This window comes from Melanotaenia boesemani, chromosome 21, assembly GCF_017639745.1.
Source record: "Melanotaenia boesemani isolate fMelBoe1 chromosome 21, fMelBoe1.pri, whole genome shotgun sequence".
Classification (NCBI taxonomy): domain Eukaryota; kingdom Metazoa; phylum Chordata; class Actinopteri; order Atheriniformes; family Melanotaeniidae; genus Melanotaenia; species Melanotaenia boesemani.
Genome location: NC_055702.1, coordinates 25,698,566 through 25,718,576, shown reverse-complemented (window position 1 = coordinate 25,718,576; position 20,011 = coordinate 25,698,566). Strand labels below are relative to the sequence as shown.

Below are 20,011 nucleotides of genomic sequence, written 5' to 3'. Positions count from 1 at the left end.
GAGCATAGCACAATTGGAAGTGATCATGTTCCGACAATCAGTAGGTTTGGCAGACGACTTATTGAGGAACTGGTGGAGCCTCCAACAAGATTTAACTATCAGATGGCAAACAAATACATGGAGAGCTGTTGACAGGAAGTTGTGTACTATAGACAGTATGTGGCTCAACAGAATAAGTCCCTTACTTCCTCTGTATGGTCAGCTGCAGATAGGGTTATTGCCAAGAAGAAAGTCTGTGGAAGAAGAGTGATAGTTCCCTGGTGGAATGAGGATTGTAATATGGCAGTTCAGGCTAGGAATAGAGGAAATTAAGGAAGTAGCATACAGACCACTGTGTTACCAAATACAGGAGATTGAGAGCTAAAGCCAGACGTATCATTAAAGACCCAAAGAAGCAAGGGTGGAGGTCCTATTTAGACTCGAGAACGCTTGCTAGAGTTCTCTGGAATTTGGTGCGCAAAATGACTGGAACATACAAACAGATGTTAGTTCCCGTCCTCCAGTGTGAGACTGGACAAGCAGTGAATAATAAGGATAAGGCCAGTGTGTTGGTAAGACAGTTCCAAAAGGTGCATTACTCTAGTAACTGCAGAAAGTAGGAGTAGAGACTGGATTGTGGCATAGAACCTGGTTAAGCTGAAGTTCAGTATGGATACTTCGGGCTTGATTAATGTATTCTTCTCGCTGGATAAATTAAAAAGAGCAATAAAACAGTGGAAAGATACCTCCTGGGTTAGGCTGTCAGCTGTTCAAACAAGAGGGCAATCTCTTTTTGGAAGAACTTTTGGTTCTGTGTAACATGGTGTGGGCAGATGGCTGTCTACCAAAAGAATGGAAGCATGCCACTATCATCCCGATTGTTAAACTGGGGGAAAAGGCTAATGACCGAGTTTTTATTGACCAATAGTGCTGACCTCGGTTATATGTAAAGTAATGAAGCACATGGTCACACACAGGTTAGTTCAGACATTGGAGAAGAGTGAGTATTTTGTACCTTATCAAAGTGGGTTTAGGCAGGGTCGATCAACCATGGATGCTGACTTGAGGCTGGATGTGGATATCAGAAGAGCTATGGCCAACAGAGAGGGGGTTGTTGCAGAGTTCTTGGATATTGAGAGGGCTTATGACATGCTCTGGAGGGAAGGGCTGTTGATTGCACTGTTTAATGCTGGGATTCCTGAGAGGATGTTTAATTGGATCAAAGACAATACAAGTGAGGGTGGGAAAGGTACTTTCTGAGGAGGTAAAGGCTGAAAATGGTACCCCTCCAATAAAGTGTTATTAGCCCTATGTTGTTTAATGTTCTGGTAAATGGTATGTCCAGTGGTGTAGGGACAGGGTTTGGGTTATCTTTTTTTATTGATGATGGTGCCACCAGGAAAAGGGGTAGGAAGCTGACATTAAAATCTCTACTGACAAGTCTAGGTTCATGGTGTTTGGGCATAAATCTGTTCGGGATGTAGGTTTGAGGATTCATGGCATGGATCTTGAGAAAGTTAAGCAGATCAAATTTTTGGGAATGTGGCTTGATGAGAGATTAACTTGGAAGGCTCACGTTGAGAAACTTTGTGTGAAGTGTGGAAGAATTATTAATGACCTTCAATGTCTAGTAGGATCTGACTGGGGCGCTAGTACTGAGGTACTGCTGATGATATACAGGGCCAGCATAAGATTCATCTTAGATTATGGCTGTGCAGCATATGGGTCGGATGCTCCGTCTGTGTTAAAGAAGCTGGATGTAATTCAGTCAAAGGCTTTAAGAGTGTGCAGCGGAGCTTTTATTACCACACCGATTTCAGCGCTGTTGGTGGAAATGGGAGAACTCCTGTTAAGCCTTAGAAGGTGTAAGTTGGGTTTACAGTATCTCATGAAAATTAGAGGACAGGCAGAGACTGATCCGGTTAAGTCTCTGTGTAGTCAGTACTGGGAGTTCCTGAGTCCTGTTAAGAAAGCCTGTACTAACTTTGGAGAACAGCTGAAGGGTGTTGCTAAGGAAGCTGGTGGATGTGCGTCCCCCAGTTTGCTGGTCCACTGTTCCATCCTGGCTGGGGCCAGTTCCTGTTGTTGATTTGCAAAAGGCGCATTCCGACAGAGAAGTTCTAAGAACGCAGTTCTAATAATTGTCCTAGTTCTATGAACGGCTCTTCTCCAGGGGAACTGTTTCATGTTGCATTCGCACATGAGTTGGGGGCGGTAGCGGGACCGATGTGACGCATACGTCTGCGACAGTGACGTGTGACTTTAGCGCCACATAACAACAAAACAAAACCCGCTAAAAACAAAACAACACGGCAAACTAATATGGAGAACGAAGAGATCGTAGTGTTCATGCTCTGCTTGATGGGGATGTTACTGATGGACGATACAACCAGGCGTCTCACGTCGAGGCTGGAAGGCTCCTGAAAGTCAGAAGATGAAGAATCCAGCGGCAGGAGATCCGCCGCAGACAAAGGAGACGAAGTGTAAGTTTAACTTATTAAACATGCGCCGATTGTATGGGTGTCTTGTGAGTAAACATTTCAGACAGTTTTCTACTGTCTGTGTTGAGTAGATTACAATAAGAAAATATTTCAGATGGCGGGTTTATTGTAACTCGTGTTCTGCGTTTCAGACGTTGCTGCAGCTCATTGAACCTCCTCACCGTCCGGCTGGTCCGGAGCAAAGCTGATAACTAGTAGGAAAAGGTTGTTCTCAATTTTACCGATGAGTAGTGGATAGAGAATTTCTGTATGTCCAGGGAGACATTTCAATACATCTGTGGCCGCCTGAAGCTGCACTGGAGAGGATGGACACAACCACCTGCTGCAGATACTGAAGGAGATGGAGAACAGCCTGGATGTTTTACCTCCTGCCTTCCAGCTAATCACTACACACCTCTTCATAATAAGCATCATGTTCTGGAAGTTCGACAGACAGAACATACATGTATACATGATGTACACATTTAAAGAGAAAATGTTCCATAAAAAATGCATAATTTAATTTTTTTTTCTTTTTTTTTTTGGTGTGTATGTGTTAAAATAAAGATCTCATCACCTTTAAGCTTTGTGTGTTTTATGGAATCATCAGTAACAAAGGTGGAGGAGTAATCCATCACTGAAGGGTTGGTTGTGACTGAGTTATGGTTTAGAATTATGAGGACATAGTCACACAGATTTAGCGTATATGAAGGTAAAAATATAAAAGGGTGGTGAAATGTTTACAGGTGTGTAATTTGTGTCCACAAGTATTTGATGCCAGATCTTGGTTAAACATGATAAACTTCGTTCTGTGATATGGAGCATATTATAAAGTTGATAAACTAACGTAATTTACACCCAGCGATAAGACTTAAAATGTAGCGACCGAAGATGGATTATTTAATATTTCATAGCTGTGATAAGTTAATAACTACTCAATATTTTTATTAGCTAATATTTTATAGATGTGGCCAAGCACAAACTGAATACTTCAGACTCTTTACAAAGTCATTTATTTTTTTATAGTGAATACAGCAGAGCAAAAATAACTATTTACATGTGTGTATATGCTGCATATCACACTGGCTTTTCCTGCCGCACGCAGGAGTCATTTGATGCGGCGTTGACCGAGTAAACATGTCGGTGGTACAAGCTGTCGAATTTACTGTTTTTTTGGTTCGTCCCGCTCCTGTTGTCGTGGTCCTTAATTTATTTGTAGTCTTGTGTGAGTTTTCTACGTGCGCTGCTTCGCGTTATCCCGCGTTCTCTGACTGAGAGCTGATCATCAGGAATATTTTTATATTTTGCTGCGAACCTTCAAAACCTCTCTGAAAATCCTCTGTGGCGTAGACGGTCAGAAGAGCTTCGACCTCCTCGTCGGTCCTTTTATCGCTTGCTCTGTTGTTGTTTTTGTCCGTATGTGCAACCGTGTTTTTTAAATGTGGCGGGGACACAAAATGCGGAAATCTGGCAAGGGGCGGAGCTACCAGTCACCAAACACCTACATCATGAGGGTTCCTATAGAACCCCGCTCAGACCCTGCCTCGGAGCAGTAGCTAAAATGGTTATAGGAACTGGGGGCTTTGGTCCCTAGTTCCTATATGTCGGAATGCGCGAAAAAACGGCCTGGTTCCTGAAAAGGTTATAGGAACTGCAAAAGGTTCCTACAGTCGGAAAGAGCCTAAATACTCCGCGGCTACAGGAGAGCTAATTCAGGGGATGTGTTAGAACAGACTCACTCACGGCTGGAGCGATGCTGGAAAGGGCACTAACTGATTTTTACAGATGGATCGAAGGATCCAGTAAGTAATAGAGCAGCTTTTAGTTTTTTATACCTGGAAAAGGAGTTGGAAAGGGGCTTAGACTCCCTGGTTGTATGTCTGTTTTTACAGCAGAGTTGATCGCGATTTTAAGGGCAGTCTTGTGGATTGAGGAAAATCAACAGTGTCAATCAGTCATCTGTAGCGACTTGGCTGCAGCGTTACAATTCAGGAACAATAATTTAAGTCCAGACCTGACATGCTTTTGCCAACTTGTCAATCACTGTACAGAGTAAACCGAGCAGGATGTCAGGTGGGGTTTCTTTGGGTACAGGCGCATGTGGGGATAACGGGGAATGAACTTGCTGATCGTTTGGCAAAAGAAGCACTGGGAGATGAATGTATAGGATTTTCTCTAAAATATGGGTCATCAGAGTGTAAGTCAGTAATCACTGAGTTTCTTTGTGAGAAATGGCAAAGTTTGTGGGAGGAGGGTGGAAAAAGATGAGCTTATTTTAAGATAAGATAAGATAAGATAAGATAATCTTTATTAATCCCACATGGGGAAGGTTCACTGTTACAGCAGGTCAAAAAGAGATAAAACAAGAGTTAAATAAAAACAATTAAATGAAAGAAACATTATATACACAATACAATAAAAGTGCATAATTAGCTGTCGGTCATACTGTCATGTGAGAGTGGGTTCCAGTGATGCAGTATATTGTAATGCAGCATTATACAGTCTGATTGCTGTAGGAATGAAGGACCTGCGGAAGCGTTCCCTTTTACACTTCGGGTGTAGGAGTCTTTCACTGATGCAGAGGGTAAGAGGTGTTGTCAATGATGCCGGACAGTTTAGCCAGAACTCTCCTCTCCACCACCACCTCAATGGAGTCCAAAGGACAGCCACAGACTGAGCTAGCTCTTTTTACCAGTCTATTGAGTCTGTTCTTGTCCCGCTCAGAACACCCCCCTCCCCTACACACCACAGCATAAAAAACCATGGATGCCACCACGGTCTCGTAAAAAGTTCTCAGCAGTTGCCTGCTCACGCCGAAAGATCCCAGCCTCCTCAGCAGGTATAGATGACACTGACCCTTTTTATAAAGAGAGTCTGTGTTATTTGTCCCGTCCATTTTTATTATTTAGGTGGACACCTAGGTACTTGTATGTCCTCACTCTCTTGAGGTCAAGCCCCTGGATGTTTAACGGTGCAGTAGAGGAGGGTTTTCTCTGGAAATCGACCACCATCTCCTTTGTCTTGCTGGCATTTACTAGGAGGTGATTCTGCTCACACCAGTCGACAAAGCTTCATCCTGAGTAGTGAAGGTTGAATTGTATTAAAAACACTGGAGAAATAAAAAAAAAGTGATCCTCACAGTGTTTCCAGTGCCCTCCAGGTGAGACAGGGATCTCTGCAGCAGGTAGATGACAGTGTCATCCACCCCAATGCCAGACTGATATGCAAACTGCAGAGGATCCACGCTTGGCCTTATCAGTGAGCGGAGATGGTTAAGGATGATCCTCTCCAGTGCCTTCATCAGGTGAGAGGTTAAGGCCATGGGTCTGAAATGGATGGGCTCCTTGGCACACGAGATCTTGGGAACTGGGACCACACAGGAAGTTTTCCACCTGACTGGAACTCTTTTCAGACTCAGGCTCAGGTTAAAGATGTAGCAGACCACCTGACAAAGCTGGTCTGCACAGTCCCTGAGGAGTCTGGGGCTGATGCCATCAGGACCTGTGGCTTTCCTGGCTTTGATCTTCTTTAGTTGCACTCTCACCTGATCCACTGTCGGTGTGAGGAGAGAAGGGGTGGTGGAGAAGAGAATCCCAGAGATGGTGGTGGGAGTGAGGGGGAGGGTAAGAGCCCCGGAGATGGTGGTGGGAGTGAGAGGGAGGGTAAGAGCCCCGGAGATGGTGGCAGTGGTGAGGGGCAGGGTGAGAGACCCAGAGATGAAGGTGATGGTGGTTGTAGTGAGGTGGTAACCTTGCAAGGGGAGCTGGTGGTTGGCTGTTCTGTGCTCAAGCTGATAGGGTTGGGAGTAAGCCCAGTATCAAATCTGTTGAAAAACAGATTTAGCTTGTTAGCCCAGTCTCTATCTCCAGATGCAGGATCCCTCCTCTTGCCCTTGCCCTGCCTTGAAATAGTTTGGAGTCCTCTCCAAACCTCCCTTGCGTTGTTCTGCTGCAGGTGGTCCTCCATTTTCCTCCTGTAGCTGTCCTTGCACTCTCTGATCTTTCTTTTAAGATCCCTCTGCGTCCTCCTCAGTTCCTCGCTGTCTACAGATTTGAAAGCCCTCCTTTTGCAATGCAGGGGAAATTGAGGACCACTATAAGCCAGGTTTTTGAAAAGCGGAGAGATTCTGCAGTCCTGACTAGGTTGAGACTTGGTCACTGTGGACTTAGGAGTGGGCTGGCCCTGATAGGAAAGCGTCCAGATGGAAACTGTGACTGTGGCAGTGCAGAAACAGTTAAACATGTTCTTACGGACTGCAAGAACTATACCTGGCAAAGAAGGAGTATGTTCAGAGAGCTGGGAGAACTCAGAATAAGAGTTTTTAGTGTACAGACACTGCTGCAGCTTGATGGTTGGGATTGGGTGGATTTTTGCATCGGACTAGTACTTATAAGTGGAACTAGGCTGTGGATGTGTCTGTATGTGGTTGGATGGCTTTTACTGTGGCAACTCTGACCAGTAAACGGCAGGAATACTCCAAAGACACGTCTGGTCTGATAAATCCAAAGAACAAGAAGAAGAAGAACCCTGATCCATCTTTTCCTGCCTTCCCGGTAGCCGCAACAGCGTGACGGTGTTGCTCGAGTGGCGGGGCAGCCTTTTTGTCATACTTGTCTTGAAATGGGTAAGACATGCTGCCATCTCCTCTTCCACTCAGGCACACAACATGCGGGCTGTTTATTTGCTTTCCTCACTGCAGCACGGTTGATTGCTCGTGTGGTGAGAGTGGTCGGGACGTTCGGGTGTGGTACCGCAAGTGTGGGAGGGATTGTGCCTCTTGGCCCCCTTCGTCTCCTCTGGGGCTGTGCTGACGCTGCACCGTTAGCATGTATGAGTTTCACTCTTAGGCAACGCAAATGAACCAGCATTATTGTATATTACAATAAATTTATTTGTTTTACTTCTAGCGGTGCTGGGTACTGGGGCGCCAAAAAGGAGGGGTAAAGGGGAAGGATTCTAGGGGCCCAGAAGGGTCCTCAATGCAATTGTCATACTAACAAAATAACCTAATACTCAATGATAAACTTACAATCACGCAAACATTTTAGTTACAATGCAATGGTATCATTATGTTTCTATGTTTTGGAAACATTTCTGAGGCTCTGAGGCTTGTGCATGAGCACTGTGCGCCTCTTTGAGTCTGGTTTCACTGCGTCGTTCTTGCTTGCTGATTCACTGAGGCGCTTGGATCTGCTCTGCGGGCTTATTCTACCCTGCTAGATTTTTCGTTTTAGCTTATGTTTTGTTTTTGACATTGTGGTTGTTTCGTGTTCCTTATTAGTCACTGTAGCAGGTTTTTAACTTTTATTTTGCGTACAGGTGCTGTAGACCCGAGGCAGCATTAATTTCCCTGGTGGTGGTTTTCTTCACAGGTGTTCATTTGACGTGCAGCACACCAGTGGTTTGGTTTGTGAGTTTTTCTCCCCTTTTTGGTTAAACGGTGCTGTTGGTCCCAGCCCTACGCCTTTACTGGGTTTTGTTTAAGTGTTAATTATTTCACTTAAATTATATTGTTTTTTAATAACTTGAACTGTCTCTGCCCTGTGGTGTAAACGAACCTGTGTACCTAACCATTGCATTGGGTTAGAAGTTTGTCAGGGGTGAAATTACCCTGCGTGTTGCAACAGTAAACATTTTCTTTGTGCACATATGCTTATCTCCTCATACGGCCACATATTATAATCTGTAAAATACGTCCATAGCGTCTCAAAAATCTGTACATTATAGCAAACGACTTGTATTCACACCATGTTTAAATACCATATATTTATACTTTGTACAAACTGTAAATCTTGCACTTGCTGCTGTTGCACTTCTGGTTAGATGCTAAACTACTTTTCTTTACTTTGTACTTGTATATGTGTAATGACAAAGCTGAATCTAATCATCTGAAACATGAGTGATCTGAAAACACGAGTCATTTAGAAACAGCAGCTTTATGTGGAAACTCAGATGGTCCATCAGCCTCATGAGGATTTCAGCCTGTGCTGCAGTGGCTGAATTTTACACCACATTCAGTGTTACAGACGGTAAAATGGCCGAGTAGGTCGCGCTATTAGAACAACTGTATCTCGGAAGGTTGAGGAGGGCTTGAACAGATTTTATTTCTGAATTCATGGATCTTTATTCTGATGTTACTCACCGCTCCATGGCCTGAACTCTGAGCTTTATACACTGATGAAGTAGCTGCTGCTTCAGGTCTGTGGACAGCAGTAAAAACATCAAAACTTCTGATAAAATATCATTTTAAATTATTTTGAATAATTATTTTATAGTTTAAAATACTAATTCTGTTCATTCAGATTTTTTCTACAAGAGCAACTGAAAGATGGAAGACATTAAAAGTTATTTGCTGTATCAGGACTGAAACCCATCTTACCCAAGCTGTTGATGGATCTTTTAGTGGATTAACAGATTCAGTCCGTATTCCTGCCTCACGGTGGAGAACCTGAACAAGTCTAAGGAGATGGTTTGGAACTCCAGGAAGCCTGAGCTCTGAAAAGAGATGTAATTCTACTGTTGGTTGTTTCTGTAAAGCTGAAACAAAAAAACAATAATCAACATTTTGTTTACATGAGCACATAACAGCTGTGTCCATCAACCCGACTTAAAACATGAAATTAAACTTCAGATTTGTGTCTGACTTTCACTTTTATTTGTAATAAGAATTTAGAAGAATTTACCAGAATTAAAGCTGATCATTGTAAAAGTAAGTAAAGAGCTATGTATTGCTTATTCTGTAAGGTTAAAGGCAGCTAAAGGAAAATAAAAGCTTGTTAACTGGAAAATGTCCACAAATGAGTTTGTAGCATTAATAACAGTTAAAGCTGAAATAATATGTTGCTTTTTAACAAAACGGTGAATTTTTCATTTATTTTAAAAATGTGTTTACTTACAAATTTACTCCAAGGCTTGAATGAAAGGAGAAAAGCATGAAGCCATCCTCACCGCAGACGGGTCTGTGCTCAGCAGAAACCAAAATGAAAATGTGGAAAATAACACTTGAGCATCACTTCATAAAACTTCCACAAGGGGCAGTGATAAAAACCATATCAGGACCAGAACAGAGTTTTTATAAACCCTGGACAGATCACATGACTTCTCAGAAACTCTCTTTCTTTATCCTTCTTAGAGAGCAATCCTTTAGTCCCATTTGTTTTAGTAGTACTTATGTGAAAGTCTATGCAAACCATATGAATGAAAGAGATAAAAAAAAAAGAAAAGAAAAAAGAATTATGGAAGATACAGTACTGACACAGGATAAGCTGCAGAAAAAAATCTTCTTTCATGGCATCCAACCAGTCCTTTACTAGGCGGGTCAGTCTGTAACCAGCTACGTGATTACTTTTTCTTTAGCTGCCTCTCTCATTGTTTTATAATTTCCTGTTATTTCACCTGGAAAGTCTGTGACAGGGCTGGACTGGGACAAAAGAATTGTCCTGGGCATTTTGAGCTGAGACGGAAAGACGGCCACTCCTATGAATGAAAAATAACTTTCTTATGAAACTGCTTATACACTGTACTTGTCTTATAAACTTAAACCAACACCATCCTCCCAGTCCCATCATTCTATACAGTACGTAGCAGAAGCCTGGAGATATCTAGATGATTAAAAATATCAGTTTATGAATACAGCTTAAAGTGAAACTAATAATAATAATAATAATAAAGTAACAGTAAGAAAACTTTATCAGTCCCTCAGTGGGGAAATTGCTTTGTTACAACAGTACAGGTGCAGTAGCAGGAGCACACAGGTGATATAAAAAAGAACACACACACAAAAATAATAAGTAATAATAAGTACATTATATGGTCTGACAGGTACTCAAAAGAAATAAAATGACCAAATAAAATGTCTTTACACTGGAACAACAGAATCATCTGCAGCTTAATGTGACAAAGACTAAGGAACTGATTGTAGATTTTAGGAGATCCAGAACACCAGGACAGAAATTAGGACAACAATAAAAAGCATTGTGTAAGAATAGATAAATAAAAGGAAATCCTCCTCTTGTGTGTTTCATTAGTGTTACATGACTTCTAGACCTCCAGCCTCCAGTCTGGTCCCGCTCTGCTGGAATGAAGGACCAAAGCTACTTTCCACACTGACGGCTACATGCTGGCAGCAGACTGTCACCTTATTTATCTGGATGGATTTTATAACATGGAAGTTTTGTTTCACAATGACAGAACATGTTTTAGTGGTTGAGGTTCTTATTAATATCATCTCCCTTTTTCCTGAACATCCTGTTTTTTCCCCGAGCGTGCGCTCTTAGTAGAATTAAAATCAAATGTGTGTCTTTATTTATTTCTGCAAACAGCTTTAATATCTAACATGTGGTGTGAAAGGTAATAGTGGATTGTACAGAAATGTCTCACATTTCACATCATTTCCTTGATTTTATCCTGGACCGTTGGTGTCGCCATTTCTCATTTTGTTAGATTCTGTGTGTACGCCTGGGTCAGAGTTTGCGTGGAGGAACATTTTGCTGCTAAGTTTGGTTTTCATAAATCCCAAAAGTTGACTGCATTTGGCGTACGCCAGTTTTTCTTCCTACGCAAGCTTGATAAATGAGGCCCCTGGACATGAATCTCATGGCTCCATCCATGTGTTTTGTTTTCTGGGGCAACCTTTGGAACAAGATATTTAAACTGGTCCTTGATAGTCTTAAAGCTGGCTTTAGGTCAGCTCCAGAAGAAGACAGGTCCAGGTCCAGGACCTGGTTGTTGGTTGAGTTGAGAGAAAACTGGAGCAGCATCTCTGCATCAACCAGGACAAACTCTCCAGTGTTTCCTTGGGTAAAAACAAAGCTTCAGCTTCTTTCCAGGTTTCTGGTTTCTTCGTTTCTCTGCGATGGTGTGAGTTTGGATGGCGTGCACTGATACCTGACTGAACTTGGAGTGAGAATTTGTTGCCCTAGATCTGCTGTTATCACAATCAGGCTGTTCTTATGAGATCTGAAATTAATTACAGAAAGAAAAGGTCCATCAGAAAAGGCTCAGGCTCCACAATCAACCACGGGGCCCAGGATTCACCACCAACCACCACGCCCAGGATCCAGCAGCAGCCACCAGGCCCTGCATCCACCAGCTACCACCAGGCCTAGGCCCAGTGTTAGCTACTGGCTTTCATTTTTCACCAAAATCTGCCAGCTACCATCAGGGCCAAGATCTACTTGCTGCCTCCAGGCCCAGGATCTACCATGCCCAGACTCTGTGCCAGCAGCAAACAAACAACAAACAACTAGTTTCAAGGAGACATCAGCAACCACCAGACCCAAGAGCTACCGGCAGCCACCAGGCCCAAGAGCTACCGGCAGCCACCAGGTCCAGGAGGGATCAGCGGCCACCAGGCCCAGAGCTATCAGCAGTTATGGGGCCCGGGTGCCACCACTAGCCGCTGGGTCTACCAAGAGGAGCCTGGCTGAGACCACTTGACTAGCCAGGTACCATGCTAATGACTATTAGCCATTAGGCTAGATTTACATCAGCTTACAGCCACCTGGTCTCCTGTACCACTGGTGAGTCTGTTTTCAATATGCCACCCAAAAGAAATGTTGTCACTGATGAGGAAATAGAAGAAATAAAAAAGTCTCTTAACTTTATGTCTCAAGAAATATCGACAATTTCAAAACAACAAAAAGTGATTATGGACCTAATGGGAGAAATAAAAGACCTGAAAAGACAAAATGAGGAAAAGGAATTTCGAGTGTCAGAACTGGAACAGTACTCCAGAATAAATGATGTGATAATCAGTGGTCTGGAAACCACACACCGGTCATATGCAAGGGTTACAGCAATGGAAATTGGGGACCCACCAGAGCAAGAACAATTCTCTTTAGAACAACAAGTTATTGCCTACTTTGACAGCATGGGCATAAAGATGGAAAGTAAGGATATAGAGACATGTCACCCTCTTCCAAAAAAATAATAAAAATAAAAAACCGGCTATCATTATCCGCTTCACTAACAGAAAACAAAAAAAAGAACTGCTCAAACAGGGAAGAAAGCTGAAAGGAACTAATGTCTACGTTAATGAACACCTCATAAAAAAACATGCAGACATCGCAAGTCAGGCACGACTAATGAGAAAACAGAAAAAAATACAGTCAACATGGACTTCAGATTGTAAGGTATACATTAAACTGAATGGGACCCCAGAGCAGGCAAAGATTCTAGTCATCAGAGAGATAACAGAACTGGAAAAATACCAGTGATAATCTTCAACATGAAACTGGTTATCTAACCAGTCAAGATGGTGGGCTGTAAAGGGTTTATTGTGTATGATGAATGACAGAATGATTTCAACCAACACAGCTATAGAGCTTAGTATAATTAATCGTGAAAGAGATATTATGGAAAATGATTTACGTTTTAAAGGATTTGAATACACAGAGCACAGACCAAACAGTGCATAAAATGACATTGATCCTGAAAATCATTTTTTTCACAATATAAAACATGATTGTCAGTACTTTAATGGTGACCAAGTAAAAAATATTCCTGAACAAACACTATCAAAAATACATTTCAATAGTAGAAGTCTTACCACCAATTTTTTAAAAATCCAAAACTGTTATAAAATCGATCTTCTAAATCCTCATGATCAAATACAAAGAACCGAGTTTATAAATTCTATGTTTTGTATGGGACTGTACCCCTCCATAATGTACCCTAGTAGGATAACTACACATTCTGCTACACTTATAGACGATATCTTCACAAAAGTTATTGGCAGGAATATAACAGCTGGTCTCATCATAAATGATTTGAGTGATCATCTGCCAATTTTTATTTCTGCAGATGTTGGCTTAAAACAAACACCTAAAACATACTCAATGTATTTTACCAGATCAGTAACAGATACTTCTATAAACCAACTTAAAAATGATTTGGAAACTCAAGATTGGGGTAAAATTTATGTTGATAACATTGATAAAGCATATGAGGACTTTATATCCATATTATCCAATTTATATAATAAAAACTGCCCTTTGTTGATTAAAATGGGTAAAACCAAACGCAGAGATAAGCCTTGGATGACCAATGGTCTAAAGAATGCTTGTAAAACGAAAAATTTATTATATAAAATATTTCTCAAACAAAGAACATTGAAGGCTGAAAACAAATAAAAGAAATATAAAAACAAACTCACAAGTATATTAAGGTATGAAACAAAAAAGTACTACAGTAAATTATTAGAAAATAACAGAAACAATATGAATAATACATGGAAGGTGTTAAAAGAAATTACAACAAATCATGAATCAAATTGTAATTCTATCCCTTATTTATGTTCTGGAAATGATGTCATTACTGAAAGTAGTATGATTTCTAACAAATTTAATGAATATTTTGTTAATATTGGTAAAGAGATATCTGACTCCACTGGAGCTCCAGCCAATGCTGATGTGGTCAAAAACATAATTACCATGAATGAAAACTCAATGTTCATTAAACAAACTGATGAGCAGGAAATTATTAATATTGTTGATAAATTCAAGAATAAAAATCAGCTGATTGGAACGGTCACAGTATGTTCCTGATCAAACACATTATTAAATCTGTTGTTAAGCCTTTTACTCACATCTGCAATCTGTCACTAACTGCTGGGAAATTCCCAGAAAAAATGAAAATAGCAAAAGTCATTCCCTTATATAAAACTGGTGATAAACATTTGCTGCTGAATTATAGACCCATATCTTTCTTACCTCAATTTTCTAAAATACTGGAAAAAATATTTCCTATAAGACTTAATTACTTCATTGATAAGTACAGTTTACTGTGTGAACAACAATATGGCTTTAGAAAAAATCGGAACACTTCACTGGCACTAATGGAATTTATTGAACAGATAACAGATGCAATTGATAGAAGAGAATTTACAGTTGGTGTATTTTTGGATTTGCAGAAGGCGTTTGATACGGTCGATCATAATTTACTTCTTGGAAAATTACATGGCTATGGAATCCGCGGTGTTGCACTTGAATGGTTACGGAGTTATTTAGAGAACCGATATCAATTTGTACATGTAAATAATACGGATTCGGAGTTATTACAGGTATCATGTGGGGTACCACAGGGCTCTGTGCTAGACCCTTTATTGTTTATAATGTTGATGATTTGTGTCTTGTTTCCAAGTTGTTAAAGTGCATTTTATTAGCTGATGATACAACTTTCTTTTGTAGTGGAGACAACTTAAAACAGCTTCTGGACACAGTGGAAAAAGAGTTTGAGTTTATTAACCAATGGTTTGTTGTCAACAAATTATCTTTTCACTTTGGGAAAACAAAATGTATGACATTTGCAAATCGTACATCAAATAGTTACAAAAATATTAAAATAATAAATTATGAAATTGACATAATTACAGAAATTAAGTTTTTAGGAGTTATCGTAGACCATAATCTAAATTGGAAATCACATATAAATTGTTAAAATCAAGATGTCAAAATCTATTGCAATACTGTACAAAGTAAAGGACTGTCTGTGTCAGAAATCGCTTTTTATTCTATATAACTCATTGATTGTTCCACATATGACCTATTGTGTAGGGATATGGGGAAATACTTACCACACAAACACAAATTCAGTTTTTCTACTGCAAAAGAAGGCCATACATATAATTTGTAAAAAAAAGTATTATGAACCAACAAATCCACTATTCATTCAGTTACACATACTGAAATTCAGAGATCTAGTAGATTACAACACAATTCAAATCATGTATAAAGTCATTAATAATCAAATGCCATTCTGTATCCAGAGGCTGTTTAAAAAGAGGGAGAAATGTTATGAACTTAGAGGAAATGAAATGTTTAGCAAACCCAGGGTACGGACAAATGTTAAGTTTCACTGTATATCTGTCACTGGTGTCAAACTGTGGAACAATTGTTCTGATGACTTAAAAATGAGTTCTACTTTGTAATCACTTAAAAGAAAGTACACAAATGATATAATAATGAAGTATCATGATAAATGACATGCAAAAGATTTTTTTTTTTTTTTTTGTTGTTGCTCTTATTAGCAATTGGGGTAATGATGTAAATCTTTTTTCAATGTCAATTTAGTAAATTATAGCAAATTAGTAACATTGTTTTAGTAATGGGTAGGCATTTTATAAGCTACTAGGTTCAGCCTACACCCTTTCGGTCTTTGTTTTTTTCCTTTCTGTAATATGTTTTATTTACTTTCACTATGTCGAAATAAATAAATAAATAAAAAATCCCCGACATTTATTATGCAGAAACTAAGTTGTTTGTTTTGTTTTTAACATACAAATGTACAAAAACCACAGTTCAGGCATAAATGGCTCTATGACAAAAAGGAAACTGGATATAAAAAAAACATGATGAAACTGATCGGATATCTGAGACAGAATCCAGATCAATACGATTACAGGACAAGCAAATTCAGTTTGGGAAAAGTCTCTGGTAGAGAGGAGAGTACGGACCCAACAATGTCCCGTCGTCCCGTGTAGAATAGAGCATGTGTGGGTATGTTTTGTGTGTTTGTTTGTTTTTTTAAATTAATATTAAAATTTTAAATACCCAAACTGGCATTTAAAGGGTTAAATAATTTAAAAAAAACTTATTGAATGTTTGGTTGTTTTGAGTAGATCTGAAGTTTTTATTTTTTTGTTGTTCTGTTGTTTTTTTTTTTTTAACCTGTCCTGTCCAGCATCATAGCAAGCAAAATGATAATCTGGTTGCTGTATCGTGCTGAACAAATTTCCTCTGCCAAGAGGAGGCCTATGGGTAAGGCTCCTCTTAATAATCTGATTCATTTATTTATTTATTTACTTTGGATCACGGAATCTATGTAATCTTGCTGGACCTGACCGGAGGGGACAGAAAAAGATGGAAAATAGCAAAAAGATGCAAAAGGGAAAGAAGAAAGGAGACAAAAAGATCACAGACAGAAGGAAACGACCCTTCAATCCACACCATCACCAGACAACAAACTGTTACACCTGTACATGAACACACCAGAAAATCTACGGCTTTTACAAAAACAAAAACAATCACAAAAAAACAAACAAAAGAAAAGAAAAAAAACAGAGCTGCTAGTCATTAAGAGTTTTTAAATAATAACCAAATCAAAAAGACATCATGAAAGTAGCATAACAGCGACCAGATACTAACTCACAGGGAAAATAAAAAGAAGAATGATCTCTCAGTATATAAACCCACTGGACAACTCAGTGACTGTGTCAGCATGCAGAGCATGAGGAATGAGGAGTGATCAGTGATGAAGAATGATGAGTGAGATCATGCAAATGTGACCACGCCTCTACGGAGGTCAGAGGCAGACCAGGGCAGCCCAGAGACCTGGGCCCTCAGCAGCAGCCCTTCAACAGTAGTTCTCCGGCTTTCTGAGGGTCCAGTTCTGGTCCCGGATCAGAGGAAATTAACTCCGAGCTCTGAACCCTTCAGACAGGAAAAAGGTTCCCAACTCAAGGGATGAACCAGTGACGTCTTCACCAGTTTAAACTGGATCTTTGGGCTCTTTGTTACGAGCAGCCTGTCTCAAAGACTCATCATTTGTCTCCATGTCTAGTTTCATCTGTGACAAACAGGAAAGATCAGAGTTGATGCTGCAGCAGGAAAGTTTACGGAGCCACGGATATGGTACAGAAAACACCAACACATCGTTAAGACCAGAGGAAACATGCAGCCTTCATCACATCTGAGCAGCTAGAGGAAGGAAATGTGTCTGTGGGGAGGTGTTTGTTTTCTCTTCACGAGTTTTAGGCCTAATGTCTGAAATCCATGATGTTGGGATTGGTTTACATTACAAAGCAGGCCAGCTAGAAGCATTAACCTCAGACTTGCAACCAGCTAGTTGCTACTAGCATTTGTTTGAGCAGTGTGTGCTGGAGCAGAGGCCCTAGAACCAGGACCAGGACCAGGACCGGGACTGGCTATGTGAACTAGAGAAAGGTTTCTGTCTCAATCTGAGTAAAAGTTCTGGCTCTGTTCAGTTTTGGATCTCAGACCACAGCGTTGTGTCTCTGTGGTTCTGAATCTGAGGTTTGCGTGACTGAGTTTGGAAAATGTTCTTCCTGTTCTCTGCTAAGTGTTTGTTTAGAAGGAAAAGAGGCCGATTAGAACTGATGAACTTCCGGATTCAGATGGAGATAATCAAAGAGGAATTTGGGAAAAGTGAACGGATGCAGGAGGGTGTGTGAGAGCTCTGATAAGTCCGACCTCTGTTTGTTGGTCCTGAACAGCTCGTTTTAAACAGTTTTCTGATTCAGTGATGTTTGACTCTGTGGACTCAGGTTTCCAGTCTGACTCAGGTTTTTATCAGACTCCACAACCTGAACATCCTCACCAATGATCAGTTCTTAAAGTGGAGATGAAGATCCATCTGGCTCAGCTGCTCCAGGAATATGATGAGACGTGATGACGGAGGAATCAGAAACCTCCTGAGAAGTTCTCCAGCTGTCAGTGACCGGCTCAATAAACTCGTTTAATACCAACACACCTGGAGGACAGCTTGATGTCCTACAGGTAGGCTCTGTTCTGTCCAACCTAGTCAGAACAGTTGGACCAGATTCTGGTCTGGAGACTGAAGGTAGACACAAGTCTATGTAAAAGAGAAAATTTGGTGGAGAAGAGATGGTGGAAGAAAAAGGAGAAAGAGGATGGAGTAAATGAATCTGACCTTGAGAAGAACTGTGTAGATGTTTCCTGATGCAGCCCCTCCAGATGACCACCAGGTGGAGCCAGACACCAATCAGTTTCAATGCAGCTTTATTTGTAGAGCATCAATTCTGAACAAAGTCATGTCAACTCACTTTTACAGACACAGTCCAGTTCAGTGTAGTCCAGTTAGAACCCAGCCCAGAGGTGGAAGAACATGAGCTGATGTGGCCCAGCTGAGCTGGGGTTTCATGTGGTTCTGGTAACCACGGTGACACACTGTTGTGTTTGCCTTGTTTTTCAGGTGTACGACATCTGTGGTGACACGTTTAAGTCCTACGACCAACATTATGGAAGAGGGCTGGATAAGGACACCGTTAAAGATGGTGGGTTTTATGAGAAATATTTATGAATAAAACAATTAAAATAGTGTAAAATGTAAATAAAAACAGATCCCATCATCCATCTTTTATTCCCAGTAGAAGATCAACAACATCTCAGATCTCATATTTTCCATCACATGGTAAAATGTCTCAGTTTCATCATCTGACATGTTGTTTATCTACTACTGAGAATAAAATATGATGAGATTTTGGTTTTAGTTACATTTTACACAGAGAGCTGACTTTTAAGGATTTGAGGTTTTCAACTTCTGTTTAAATTTTTTATGATTTCATCATTTAGTATCTTTTAACTTTATCGTTGCCTCTGTAGTTGACGAGAGAAGATCTGACTCATCTCTTCTTCCTCCAGGTTTGGCAAAGTTCTTCCATAACGGAGTCAGTCTGAGGAAGGATGCCATCTCAGCCAACATATGCAGAGTCCAGCGGATCCTCCACTGGTTCCATTCCCAGAACCAGCTGGCCTTTTACGCCAGCTCCCTGCTCTTCGTCTACGAGGGCCTCCCCTCCTCCCTCGCCTCTTCCCCCCTTCACAGCAATCCAGCGATGAAGATGAAGGTTGGTCAGGACAAGGAGGCAACTGAGTACAACAACAACATCCAGGTGGCGACGCCGTGGGGCTGCACCAATCACAGGAAGGGTGGTGATGATGATGGTGTTACTCAGCTGATGAAGAGCTCAGATTCTGAGGAGAAGACTTCAGCTCTGAGGGAGGAAGACAATGCCACCTGGAAGCAGACGGCTGACCCGAGACAGGAAGCTCATGGCAACGGAAACAAGTCAGAGCGCGATGAAGATGGAGGGAGGAAGAACAGCGGCAGGAGACGGGATGAGGAGGAGGAGGGATGTGGAGGTGATGGAGGACAGGACGACGCCGGAGAAACGGAGGTGGAGGTCAGGATGATTGACTTTGCCCACGTCTTCCCGAGCCAGAGCCAGGATCACGGCTACATCTTCGGCCTGAAACACCTGCTGACTGTTCTGGAGCAGATCCTGTGTGATGCCGCTCACACCTCCGTCCCGCGTCCTTCCTCCTGACCCTCCTCCTCTTCCTCTCAGAGGAGAGTTTGAGCAGAACTGAGGGGTTCTGACAGTGAGACCCACTCCATCCTGTTCTGATCATGGACAGGAAGAATATAACAGGAAGATATATGTTCTACTGTTGACAAACTCCATCTCATTTCATTTGGAAAAGAAACTGCATGTAATCTGCAAGAATTCAATGATCAATCAGTTAAACTCTGCTGGTTTTAATGCTCTCCACCTTTAGGTGCCACCTTACTGTGGTGTAGTTGTTTGCACATCCCAAAGATCCTAGGAGCTATGTTGTCTGGGGCTTTGTGCCCCTGGTAGGGTCATCCATGTCTCTATGGGAGGGACCAGACAAAGCACAGCTGAAATGACCCCCATGTTGAATGTGACCCATGTCCGGGCAGGTTGCCCTTGCCTGGACACTGGTCACTGGGATCCCAATCTGGAATGGGGCCTAGAGCTGGGGCATGGA

General features: G+C 41.3%; 2 protein-coding genes across 2 annotated transcripts in view; one reads left to right on the top strand and one right to left on the bottom strand.

Annotated features, from left to right (window-relative positions):
• Window positions 1-9,698, bottom strand: part of LOC121632104 — a 29,763-nt gene extending 20,065 nt beyond the window's left edge. Inside the window, exons 1-3 of the mRNA XM_041973293.1 lie at window positions 9,356-9,698; window positions 8,839-8,996; window positions 8,602-8,659 (exon numbers count right to left, since the gene is read on the bottom strand). Coding sequence (XP_041829227.1) covers window positions 8,602-8,609 — 8 coding nt within the window. The 5' untranslated portion in view covers window positions 8,610-8,659; window positions 8,839-8,996; window positions 9,356-9,698. The remainder of the gene's footprint in view (window positions 1-8,601; window positions 8,660-8,838; window positions 8,997-9,355) is intronic.
• Window positions 9,699-17,574: 7,876 nt separating this feature from the next.
• Window positions 17,575-19,663, top strand: LOC121632196 (inositol polyphosphate multikinase-like). Its single transcript, XM_041973441.1, has 4 exons — window positions 17,575-17,641; window positions 17,913-17,974; window positions 18,411-18,492; window positions 18,860-19,663. The coding sequence occupies exons 1-4, from the start codon at window positions 17,575-17,577 to the stop codon at window positions 19,543-19,545; spliced, it is 897 nt and encodes a 298-aa protein (XP_041829375.1). The 3' UTR covers window positions 19,546-19,663.
• The last annotated feature ends 348 nt before the right edge of the window (window positions 19,664-20,011 follow it).